This window comes from Hemitrygon akajei, chromosome 6 (assembly GCF_048418815.1).
Source record: "Hemitrygon akajei chromosome 6, sHemAka1.3, whole genome shotgun sequence".
NCBI classification, from domain to species: domain Eukaryota; kingdom Metazoa; phylum Chordata; class Chondrichthyes; order Myliobatiformes; family Dasyatidae; genus Hemitrygon; species Hemitrygon akajei.
The window spans coordinates 93,283,406-93,296,763 of NC_133129.1; the positions used below are offsets into that span (position 1 = coordinate 93,283,406).

General features: G+C 45.2%; 1 protein-coding gene across 2 annotated transcripts in view; it reads right to left on the reverse strand.

Moving 5' to 3' along the window:
• LOC140729283 (polyunsaturated fatty acid 5-lipoxygenase-like) overlaps positions 1–13,358 on the reverse strand; it is a 68,842-nt gene that overhangs the window by 45,424 nt on the left and 10,060 nt on the right. For both annotated transcript variants that reach the window (XM_073048886.1, XM_073048885.1), the window contains exons 2-5: positions 9,141–9,339; positions 8,874–8,955; positions 7,524–7,646; positions 3,976–4,082 (exon numbers count right to left, since the gene is read on the reverse strand). In XM_073048886.1, coding sequence (XP_072904987.1) covers positions 3,976–4,082; positions 7,524–7,646; positions 8,874–8,955; positions 9,141–9,339 — 511 coding nt within the window. The remainder of the gene's footprint in view (positions 1–3,975; positions 4,083–7,523; positions 7,647–8,873; positions 8,956–9,140; positions 9,340–13,358) is intronic.

The following is a 13,358-nucleotide window of genomic DNA, read 5'->3' on the forward strand; positions in this document are numbered from 1 at the left end:
AATAAGTTGGACTCTTGAGCTCACAATCTATACCCTTATTGTGTACCTGCACTGCACTCTCTCTGTAGCTGTTGCACTTTATTCTGCATTGTTATTGTTTTACCTTGTTCTACCTGAATGCGCTGTACAAGGATTTGATCTGCATAAACAGTATGCAAGCCCGGTTTTTAATTATAGCTTAGTACATTTGACAATAATAAACCAACACACACATTTATTTTTAATTGTTGTTAATGTACTTGCCTCTACCCCTTTCTCTGACAGCTCATTCCATATATGGATCACCCTCTGGGTAATGAAGTTGTTTCTCTGGTCACTATTAAATCTCTCCACCTCCCACCTTCAACTTCTGCCTCCAGTTCTTGATTTCCCAACACTGGGGGATAAGCTTTGTGCATTCACCCTGTCTGTACCCAATCATTCAAAGTTCAAAGTAAATTTATTATCAAAGTACTTGTATGTTACCATGTGCAAGCCTGAGATTCATTTACTTGCTGGCAGTTTCAAGAGATCCTTAATAGAGTGATAACCATAAAAGAATCAATAAAAGACCACACCAAACCACTCCAGTGACATCACAGGATGATTTGCCGCAATATTGAACATTGTCTCCACCCATTCAGGCCCAATGTTCCCTTATTTCCTTCTACACTGCTATCAGTGTAAAGGGTCAGGATGAGGGCAATGTGGGAAACACTCCCACACATGGGGCAGAGGTATTGGGCAGATGTACTCCTCAGGCATGCCCACAGTCTCTTGGTGTGCTCCTGATGAATGGTTTTGAGGTTGTCAATACCAGCCTTTCTCCAAACAACTCTTCCAAGAGGCCATGTAACTACACTCTATGGGCTGTGTATGAGGGAATGGTTAGAATAATTGAGGAGCTTGGTCAAAGGTCAGTGCAACATCATGAAGTAACAGGGGGTGGGGGGGGTGGTAGGTGCCAAGCTGACTTTGCACCAGGGCTCTAATGGTGAAGTTTTATATCTTTAACCAGTGATCGACCATGAAATACAGATCAGGTGGACCCAAGTCCGGAGGAGACTAGAGACAAGGATAGAATCCTCACTTGTTGATTTGTCAGTCGGGAGCACAGGCTACAACTCATGAAGCACTACTCACCAGGGTAGGTAAGCTCAAGGCTGAGCAAAAATGAATGAAAGAGGGAACTTAAATAGACAAACAAAACAAGGCACGGGTGCACTGATAACTAAAACAAGACACAGGTGAAAAATAATCGACTAATAATCGGGGAGAAGGGTTGCCAGAGCCTGGAGGTCTCCAACGCCCCCTGGTGGTCAGAGTAAGGCATGAGACATGCAGTGAAGAGCCCAGACTGTGCTGTTCTATGTTTCCAATACCCAGTGAGGTTAGAGGCCTCCAGATGGATGGCTCTATGATCAGCTCTCAGATAAGGGGAGAGATTCTGAGGGAAACAGGAAAAATCCAGAGGTTGAAGGAAAGGTCAGGGTCCTTTCCTACAGCCCTGATATAATCAGGGAGAGTTTGTAAGGCAGAAGGAAGAGGAGGATATGGAGCTGGGTGGAGGTGGAGGGGTGTGGTGGATAGCTGATCGACGGAAGGCTGAGACAGAACAAAGGGATACTGCAGAGCTGGGAATCTGGGGTGGACCTGCAGCACAGTGGCTAGAGCTACAGACTCACAGCTCCAGGAACCAGGGTTCGATTCCATAAATCCATAAGACAAAGGAGCAGGTCAGCCATTCGGCCCATCGAGTCGCTCCGCTATTTCATAATGAGCTGATTCAATCTCCCCTTTAGTCCCATTCCCCCGCCTTCTCACCATAACCTTTGATGCCCTGACAACTCAGATACCTATCAATCTCTGTCTTAAGTACACCCAATGACTTGGCCTCCACTGCTGCCCGTGCAACAAATTCCATAGGTTCACCACCCTCTGGCTAAAATTTTTTTTTCGCATCTCTGTTCTGAATGGGTGCCCTGCAATCCTCAAATCATGTTCTCTTGTACTAGACTCCCCCACCATGGGAAACAACTTTGCCAAATCCACTCTGTACATGCCTTTCAACATTCAAAATGTTTCTATGAGTTCCCCCCCATTCTTCTAAACTCCAAGGAGTACACTCTAAGAGCGGTCAAACGTTCCTCATATGTTAACCCTCTCATTTCCGGAATCATTCTAGTGAATCTTCTCTGAACCCTCTCCAATGTCAGCATATCCTTTCTTAAATAAAGAGCCCAAAACTGCACACAGTATTCCAAGTGAGGTCTTACCAGTGCCTTATAGAGCCTCAACATCACATCCCTGCTCCTATACTCTATTCCTCTAGAAATGAATGCCAACATTGCATTTGCCTTCTTCACCACCGACTCAACCTGGAGGTTAACCTTAAGGGTATCCTGCACGAGGACTCCCAAGTCCTGTTGCATCTCAGAACTTTGAATTCTCTCCCCGTTTAAATAATAGTCTACCCGTTTATTTCTTCTACCAAAGTGCATGACCGTACACTTTCTGACATTGTAATTTATTTGACACTTCTTTGCCCATTCCCCCAATCTATCCAAGTCTCTCTGCAGACTCTGTTTCCTCAGCACTACCGGCCCCTCCACCTATCTTTGTATCATCAGCAAACTTAGTCACAAAGCCATCTATTCTATAATCCAAATTGTTGATATACAACGCAAAAAGAAGCGGCCCCAACACGGACACCTGTGGTACACTACTGGTAACCAGCAGCCAAGCAGAATGGGATCCCTTTATTCCCACTCTGTCTCTTGCCAATTCATCAATGCTCTATCCACATATGCAACTTTCCCATAATTCCATGGGGTCTTATCTTGTTTAGCAGCCTCATGTGCGGCACCTTGTCAAAGACCTTCTGAAAATCCAAATACACAACATCCACTGCATCTCCTTTGTCTAGCCTACTTGTAATTTCCTTAAAAAATTGCACTAGGTTTGTCAGGTGGATTTTCCTTTAAGGAAACCATGCTGAGTTCTGCCTATCTTGTCATATGCCTCCAGGTACTCTGTAACCTCATCCTTGACAATCGACTCCAACAATTTCCCAACCACCGATGTCAAGCTAACAGATCTATAATTTCTGCCCTCCATTGCTGCCCGTGTGTCTGTCTGTGCGAGACCCCCTTCACTTGGGGTCTCCAGTTTTATCTCAGATTCCAAAGATGTGGAGAGTCAGTGAATCAGTTGGTGGCTATAAATTGTACAGGATGCTGGTGGGATCATCAGGTGGGTGTGAGGGGATAGTGAACAGGGATTTTTGGTAGAGACATTTGAAGTGATTGCAGTGAGAACTGACTGAATAGATCAAATGGCCAAATCCTTCTATATCTTAAAAAAAATATGAGGGGAAAGGATAATGGACTTGGAGCTCTAATAAAGTGTTTCTTGAAGCCCCAAGTCAAAGTAAATTTCTTGTCAAAGTATATATTACCATATACCACATAGAGATTTACTTTCTTGTGGGATTTACAGAAAATAAAGAAATACAATAGAATTCTTGAAGAATTATATACAAAGATTGACAATCAATGTGGAAAAAATATAAAAATTAAAAAAAAATAGTAATACTGAGAACATGAGTTTCAGAGTTTTAGAAAGCGAGTCTATAGGTTGTCGATTCAGTTCAGAGTTCAGGTGAGCTCATGCTGTTCAGGAATTTGATGGTTGAAGGGTAATACCTATTCATGAACCTGGTAGTGTGGGACCTAGGGCTTTTGTGCTTCCTGTCTGATGGTAGTAGTGGGAAGAGAGCATGGTCCGGATGGTGGGGTGTTTGATCGTGGATGCTGCTTTCTTGTGACAGTGCTCCAGGTAAATGTACGAGAGCTGGGATAGAATTGTATGGACAATTCACCTGCCAACCTTACCACTGTGGGCAGAATTCCTAACTTCCTAACCTTGGCATAAATATGTAGGATTCCCAGAACCTGGATGTTGTGCTAATTGGTGCACAATTTACTAAATTCTTACCTCCTACGGCACTCTTGACTCTCCAGAATATCCTCTGAAAGCTCTCCAGACTGTCCCATGAGTTTCCGAACATATTCACAAACTTCTTCAGGAACAGTTCCCTTGAACTGAGAAGAGATATCGAAGAGTGTAGAATACAGAACATAGAACAGTACAGTGTTGGAACAGGCTCTTCAGCTCATAATGTCCATCAGATATATGAGCAGAGTGAGACCATCGAGTCTACTCTGCCATTTGATCATGGCTGACTTATTTTCCCTTTCAACCCCATTCTCCTACCTTCTCCCTGTAACCTTTGACACCCTTGCTAATCAAGACCCTATTAAACTATGCTTTAAATAGTCCTGAAGGGTCTTGGCCTGAAACGCCGACTGTTTACTCTTTTCCATAAATGCTGTCTGATCTGCTGACCACCTCCTGCATCTTTTGTGTGTTGCTTTGGATCTCCAGCTCCTGCACATTTTCTAATGTCTTTAAATAAACCCAATGACTTGGCCTCTACAGCAATGAATTCCACAGATTCTCCACCCTCTGACTGAAGAAATTCCTCCTTGTGTCTGTTCTAAAGTGGTGTCCTTTTCTGAGGCTGTGCCCTCCAACACAATTCCAAATTAAATGAAATCTCTTCTGCCTGCACCCAATCCATATTCCTCCATTCCTTTCATATTCATGTGTATAATGCACTTTTGAACGTCACTATCTGCTCCAGGCAGTCCACTCCAGGCACGACAACTCTGTATAAAAGAAAATTTTGCTTTTGTGTCACAAAGTAATGTGGTGTGGAAATAGGCCATTCAGCCCAACAGTCCATGCTGACCCCAGTATTCTCCCTGCTAGTCCCATTTGCCTGAGTTTGTACCATAATCTACCAAGACCCTCCCCTCCATGTACACATTCAAATGCCACTTTAACACTGCAATGGTACCCAGCTTGGCCACTTCCTCTGGCAGCTCATTCCAGGCACTCACTGTCCTACGTGTAAGGAAGTGACCTCTTAAGTCTCTTCTCAATCTCCACACTTTCACCTTGAATCTTGCCCCGTGTAGCTCCTTTACACGTTCCTCCTCTCACCTCTAGTATCTAACATTTTGACATTGGGTAAAACATCTGACTGTCTACCCTATCTCATCATTTGATAAATTACTCTCAGCTTCTGATGTTCCAGAGGAAACAAGTTTGTCCAACCTCCCCTTATGGCTCATATCCTATAATCTAGGTGGCATCCTGGGAAACCTCTTCTGCACCCTCCCCAAAGCCTCCACATCCTTTTTGTAATGGGGCAACCAGAACTGCACACAATACCCCAAAGGTAGCTTGACCACAGTTTTATACAGCTGTAAAATGGCTTCCTTGTTCTTCCACTCAATGTTCCAACTAATGTCGGAAAGCATACCGTTCACCATCATTGCCACCTATGCAGGAAACTGTACATACATGGAACCTAGGAGCCCTCTGTACATCAAATCCTTCTGAACATTGTTAATGTCAAAAATGTTCCCTGATTTGTGATCCTGTGGAAATTATGGAAATCCCAAAAACAATAAGCCAATTTCCTCCAACCCATTCGTACTCCCAGGGACAGTAACCTCTCTCTTGGCTAATCCTGGGATCACTGTCAACACACACAAAGGAGAAACTCAGCAGGTCAGGCATTATCCATGGAGGGGAATGAATAATTAGCATTTCAAGCTGAGACCCTTCATCAGGACTGGAGAGGAAGGGGGGGGGGGGGGGGGTGGGTAGAAGCCAGAATAAGAAGGTGGGGGAGATAGGAAGGGGAAGGAATACAAGTTGACAGGTGATAAGTGAGACCAAGTGAGGGAGAAGGTGGGAGGGTGGGAAGGTGGGTGGGAGGGATGCTGTAAGATGCTAACAGATGATAGGTGGAAGAAGTAAAGGGCTGAAGAAGAACAGTGAACAATGGAAGGAAGGGAAGGATGATGCCCCCTTACAAGAAGGATATGGAGGCTTTGTAGAAGGTGCAGAAGTTATTTTCCAAGATGTCGCCTGGATTAGAGGATATGTGCTATAAGGAGTGGTTGGACAAACTTGGGTTGCTTTTTTCTGGAGGAGCAGAGGTTGGTGGGAGATCTGATGGATGCGTACAAGATTGTGAGAGGCATAGACAGTCAGAATTGTTTTCTCAGGGTAGAAATGTCAAATGCTAGAGGGCATACATTTAAGAGAAAGGTGATGGACGGGTGAGGTGAAGAAATGGGGGCAAATGGGGAATGGAGAAAGATACAATGAGCAGATTGGGAGTATTACCAGAATTTAGAGAAATCAGTGTTCATGCCACCCAGACAGAACATGAGGTGTTGCTCCTCCAACCTGAGATTGGCCTAGCCACAGCAGTAGAGGAGGCCACGGACTGACATGCTCTAGAAAGGGAATGGGAAGTTGAATTGAAATGGGTGGGCACTGGGTGATGTTGCTTATTGTAACAGGTAGAGGTAGCTCCCAACGTGCGAAGGATCTCACCGATGTAGAAGAGGCCAGGCATGGGGAGTAATGGATATATTTGATGACCCAGATAGACTCACAGGTGAAGCATCATAAGAATATTGAAATGTACAGTGAAATGCGTCAATTAGGTCAAATCAGATCCGTGAGGTTTATGATGGTGGCAGTCTGCAAGTGTTACCGACATAGCATGCCCACAACTCATTAATCCTAACTCTACGGAACAATGGAGGAAACCGGAGGAATCCCACCGGTCACGGGGAGAACATACAAATTCCTTACAGACAGCTGCGGGAAATGAGCCCCCGTCACTGATCGCTGGCGCTGTTACAGTAATCGCTGCACCACCGTGCACCCTTATTACTGATGCTCCCTTCACGAGCAGCACAGGGGGTAGAACCAACTCCAGTGACCCAGGAGGCAGGGTTGCTACGAGGTCTGTGGCCTGTGCACCTGTATTTGTTAATTGTTGTCTTATTTAGAGTCGCAAGGCCCTGTTTCTATTTAATCAGTTTGGCTCGTGTTTTCTGAGTACTGAGATTATTTAAAGGGGGCTCCCAATTAGTGCTGATCACGGGGTCCTCGTGACAAGTGAATGATTTGTCTCGCGGTGTTGCTCAGTTGAGCCACCAACATTCTGTTGGAATTCCTATGAATGAACTAGGTTTCCATCTCTACATGGGAGTCTGCTGTTTCTCTGCTACTGGGTCTAGTCGTCTGTCAGTGCACAGCATGGCAATGGCATAGTAACAGTATAGCACTTTACAGTGCCAGTGACCTGGGTTCAATTCGCACTGCTGTCTGTAAGGAGTTTTCACATTTTCCCGAGACTGAAGGGGTTTCCTCCAGGTGCTCCAAATCCCTCCCACATTGAGAAAGACATATGGTTGAGTAGGCTAATTGGTCACATACGTGTAGGTGTAATTGAGCAGTGGGTGAGGAGGGCCTGTTACTGCCCTCTATCTCTAAATGGAATAAATAAATAAATAGAATCCTGGAGGAGGGGCTCCCCATTCCCACACTCCCAGTCCCACATTGCTGCAACCACACTTTAAGGAGCGACTCAAAGCGAAAGCTGAACTCACGCCAAGTGCAGGGAGTTCTCGAAGTCGGCACGTTTGTCGTCGTCGAACTTGACGTCTGGGTGCAGATCCTCCCTGGTTTCAGCGTCAATGCACTTGCTGACACCAGTCCTCCAAACCTTCCACCTGTACAACACAAAGCGGGCTGCGTCAGCACACTGTGGGCAGTGGTGGTGGACATCCTAACCCTCACTCAAATCCCAAATTCAGGAGGTTATTCCCCCTCTGGAGACCCAAACCTGTAAATCCACACTGAGAGTCAGAGTGGACCTCTGCCCAATGAAGCAGTGGAGGCTACCTCAGTATGTAAATTTAAGGCAAGGCTGGATAGCTTTTTGCATAGCAGGGGAATTAAGGGTTATGGGGAAAAGGCAGGTAGGTGGAGATGAGTCCAGATGGGCCATGATTTTATTGAATGGTGGAATGGGCTCGACGGGCCAGATGGCCCACTCCTGCTCCTCTTTCTTATGTTCTTATGACACTATGTAAGGGCTACCCTCTCTCAGACCTTTATGAGATTCTCTTCACTATTCACATCATCAATTAGTAGCGATGCTGGCTATCAAATAGGCCAGTATTTTTATAAAATGTTGTAAAAGATTCTGCCCACTATTTACATCATCACTCCACTGGGTAGATACTGGCCCTGCAATACTAATAGATCAGTGGTCACATGTACTGAGATACAGTGAATTTTTTTGTTTTGTGTACCATCCAGACGTGCATCATTCCATACCCAACACCAAGATGTCTATCGAAGCTGGTCCCATTTCCCTGGCAAATAGTTCCATGCTTTTTATATCTCTGCACTGTACTGCTGCTGCAAACCTCACATCAGATTAGTCAGTGATAATAAATCTGACTCTAAATCACTGATTCTTTAAAAGAACTATTCAAATTGTTTTTACTATTTTAATATTCAGCAATTTAAAATACATGAACCACAATAAATAATTAAAAACTTTATAATAATGAAAGTTAAATGCATTTTAGACCAAAAGATATAGGAGCAGAATTAGGCCATTTGGCCCATCAGAGTCTGCTCCGCTATTTCATCGTGGCTGATCTATTTCCCCCTCAGCCCCAGTATCCCATCTTCTCCCCTTTTCCTACTCTGAAAATAAGGGATCCCCGCTTAACTGGATGGGGATTCCGAGCATATAACAGGTCAGGCCCCTGTGGGATTAGGGACGAAAATCCTCTGATATATCCCCACAGAATCTCAAAGCCATGATGGAAGGGAGCTAGAAGCGTGGAGTCTGGGATTTGCCTCCCTAGGTAAGGAATCACTGGGAACAAAATCTGGATGCTTCTCCTTCCCAGGGCTCCAGGCAAGCTGCCAGCCACCATTACCTGTACAACTTCTGCCTGTCCTCGAGCTCCCCCTGGCGATGCGACCGAAAGATGGGTAGTGTGTCATCAGTGGGTCGCTTAGCTGTGGTGAGAAGAGATTACATGATCAAGTTCACAGGCATGCTCAGCAGATCGTACTTACAGATGCCGATTTAACGTGCGCATAGTCTAACTGTAACTTCCACAGGGCTGCTGTTTCCTGTAATATAAAGTGGTATCTGTTCCTGATCCCTCGCCACCTCCCCAACCCTTCTCCCACAGTCTCACCTGATCCTTCCCGGAGGCAGACGCTGTCATTGTGGCACAACCATCTGTAGCAGGGGAAGACGAGGCTCTCTCCCGAAGGTAGCTGCACCATCACGTAGCGGCAGAACCAATTGTCCTCCACCAGGAACTTCTCCTTGTCCAGTTGCACCCACCAGATGCAACCCAGGTCCTTCTCACTCTCCACCTCGTATTCATCCACCTGGCCAATCAAATCAGAGGTTGCGTCACAAACTAAGATGCTTATCACGACATTATTACAGCCCAGAACATTGGAGTTCGATCTGTGTTCAATTCTGACAGTCTGTAAGGAGATTCTATGTACTCCCCATAAGACTATGGTTTCTCCCATAGTCCAAGGAAGTTAAAAGGGTAATTGGGCATGGCAAGTTGTCCTGTGATTAGGCTACAGTTAAATCGGTGGGTTGCTGGGTGGCATAGCTTGTTGGGCAGGAAGGACCTGTTTTATGCAGGTAGATAGAGAGATAGACAGGAGCGAGCAGGAACCCTGAGACGAGAATTTGGAGCATATTTAATCAGTCTGGGTTGTTCATATCTGTGTGGAATTCTCCCCAAAAATCTTCTTGGATTTTATTTCATTTTTGCAATCACTGGAAGCGGATGCACATAGCAATGCCAGCATTTCTTACCCATCCCTAATTGCTCCAGAGATTCAAATGAATTCTTCCAGAAATATATATTAAAAGAAACTGCAGATGCTGGAAGTCTGAAATAAAATCAGGAAAAAAATAGGAAGAGCTCAGCAGGTCAGGCAGCATCTGCAGAGAGTGAAACCAAGTTGATGTTCCATCAGGGTCAGTCTAAATCAGCCTTAGAATAAACAGGCATCATTTAGAACAGAGATGAAGAGAATTTCTTTAGCCAGAGAGGTGAATCTGTGAGATTTATTGCCACAGAGAGCTGTGCAGTAATACACTGTAATGTTGAACCAGGTTTGTGGGTCCGGCAAGTGAGATAGGAAATGCCGACTGCATTAATAGGTATATTAATTGTTCATTTACAAACAATAAAAAATTCAACCAAACATTCATGTTCCCCAAATTACAGAAACTACAAGAGTGAGAGTAAGCGTTCAGCGTGGACTAGAAGGGCCGAGATGGCCTGTTTCCGTGCTGTAATTGTTATATGGTTACAAAGCTGAATATTCAACAAACATACTTAGTGAAAAGCATACTTTCTCAAAGGTCATGAGTGCCATTTGCCTTAAAAAAAGGGAGAGACACAGAATATACCCAGGATATTTGAAATTGGACACCAAGCAGTAACAAATTGGAAAACAGCCGCAGTTTTTAAACTAACACAATCAAGCGGGTTTCAACAATAGAATAAGCCCCACAGGACATGCACAAGGGGCAATTTACACTAGAGTAACACACTAGAGCCAATTTACAGCAGGGGTAACTTACAACAGAGCAAACGGGAAGGATGTGGAGGCCATGGAGAAGGCGCAAAAGAGGTTCAGCAGGATGTCGCCTCAATTACAGAGCGTGAGCTATAAGGGGAAGTTGAACAAAAACGATTTGTTTTCTCTGGTGTTGCAAAGGTTAAAGGGAGGCACGATTTCAGATTTAGATTTATCTATCGAATGTACATCGAAGCATGCAGCGAAAAGCATCATTTGCGCTACACCCAAGGATGTGCTGGGGGCATCCCACAGGTGTCGCCACACATCCACATTTCTATCAAGTCACACTTCACCCTCCTTCATTCCAAAGAGAAAAGCCCAAGTGTGAAAAGCGGAGATTTTTTTTTAAACAAGGGGCTGAGTGGTCCACTGCAACTTTTATTTACAGACATAATTATTGAGTACTACAACACAAAAACAGATCATTCAGCCCATCTAGTGCTTGTCGGCTTGTTTTCTGCCTAGCTAGTCCAATCTACCTGCATCCAGATGTTTGCCCTGGATCAGGGGTCACCAACCTTTTTTGCATCGTGGACCGATTTAATATTGACAATATTCTTGCTGACCAGCTGACCAGGGCGGGGGGTGTTAATCACAACCGGAATACAGTGATATTCGAAGGGGGTTCAGTATGTCCAGTCCAGTATGTCCAGTCTATTCCGCAATTAGTAGCGCGCCGAAGGTTTAAAAAGAAAGACCGCCATATACAGCGGCCATTGTCAGAATGGACTGAGGCAGAGTGGGACGGCTTTGGCTCAAACAGGCAGAGGTGAGCTTTGAGCAGGGCACAACTGTGCAAGCACAAGAAAATCAGCCCATGAGGCAGCGGGGGAATTTAAATAGCGAGCAGAGGCAGAGTACGAGCTTCACTCCAGGTGAGGTAAGGCCGGGGAAGCTCCTTTAATTAATCTAATTACCTTAGGAGTAGGTAATGGAGGCAGCAGTTAGGGCAGTTGAATGCTCCGTTTGCAGTACGTGGGAAGTCAGGGGGAGCACAGCTGTCCCTAATGACTACACCTACAAAAGGTGCATCCAGCTGCAGCTCCTGACAAACCGTGTTAGGGAACTGGAGCTGGAGCTGGAGGAACTTCGGATCATTCGGGAGGCAGAGGCAGAAATAGACAGGAGTTTCAGGGAGCTAGTGACCCCTAGGAGTCAGGAGACAGGTAGTTGGATGACTGTCAGGAGAGGGAAGGGGAATAGACAGGAAGAGCAGAGCACCCCTGTGGCCATTCCCATCAACAATAAGTATACCGTTTTGGATACTGTTGGTGGGGACGACCTACCAGGGACAAGTTGCAGTGGTTGCGTCTCTGGCACTGAAACTGGACCCTCAGCTCAGAAGGGAAGGAGGGAAAAGAGGAGAGCAGTAGTGATAGGGGATTCGATAGTTAGGGGGACAGATAGGAGGTTCTGTGGAAGAGATCGAGAATCCTGGATGGTCTGTTGCCTTCCTGGTGCCAGGGTCTGTGATATCTCGGATCGAGTTCTCAGTATTCTCGAGGGAGGGTGAGCAGCCAAATGTCGTGGTCCATGTAGGGACCAATGATGTGAGTTGGAAGAGTGAGGAGGTCCTGAAAGGTGAGTTTAGGGAGTTAGGTGCCAAGTTAAAGGACAGGACCTCCAGGATAGCAATCTCAGGATTACTACCAGTGCCACATGCAGGTGGGTTTAGAAATAGTAAGATTGTGCAAATCAACATGTGGCTGAAGACATGGTGCAGGAGGGAGGGCTTCAGAATTATAGATAACTGGGCAGTTTTCCAGGGAAGGTGGGACCTGTTCCGATGGGACGGTTTACATCTGAACTGGAGGGGGACAAATATTCTTGCAGGTAGGTTTGCTAGAGAGGCTCCAGTGGATTTAAACTAGATACGGGGGGGGGGGGGGGAACCAGAGTGTAGGAACAGATGAATGAGAGAAGGAAGAAAAAGACAGTAAAATTCTTTGTACTGTTAGGGATAAACAGAGAGGAAGAGGTGGAGGATTTCTTAAATGCATTTATTTTAATGCTAGGAGCATTGTAAGAAATGTGGATGAGCTTAGAGCATGGATTGATACATGGAAATTTGATGTTGTAGCTACTAGTGAAACATGGTTGCAGGAGGGGTGTGATTGGCAACTAAATATTCCTGGATTTTGTTGCTTCAGGTGTGATAGAATCGGAGGGACAAGAGGGGGAGGTGTTGCGTTGCTTGTCAGAGAAAATATTACAGCAGTGCTCTGGCAGGATAGATTAGAGGGCTCATCTAGGGAGACTATTTGTGTGGAATTGAGGAATGGGAAAGGTGTAGTAATACTTATAGGGGTGTATTATAGACCACCTAATGGGGAGTGAGAATTGGAGGAGCAAATTTGCAAAGGAGATAGCAGATATTTGTAGTAAGCACAGGGTTGTGATTGTGGGAGATTTTAATTTTCCATACATAGATTGGGAAGCCCACACTGTAAAAGGGATGGATGGGTTGTAGTTCATAAAATGTGTGCAGGATAGTTTTTTGCAGCAATGCATAGAGGTACCAACTAGAGAAGGGGCAGTGTTGGATCTTCTGTTGGGGAATGAAATAGGTCAGGTGATGGAGGTATGTGTTGGGGAGCACTTCAGGTCCAGTGATCCCAATGCCATTAGTTTCGATATAATTATGGAGAAGGATAGGAATGGACCAGGGTTGAGATTTTTGATTGGAGAAAGGCTAACTTTGAGGAGATGCGAAAGGATTTAGAAGGAGTGGACTGGGACAATTTATTTTATGGGAAGGATGTAATAGAGAAATGGAGGTCATTTAAGGGTGAAAT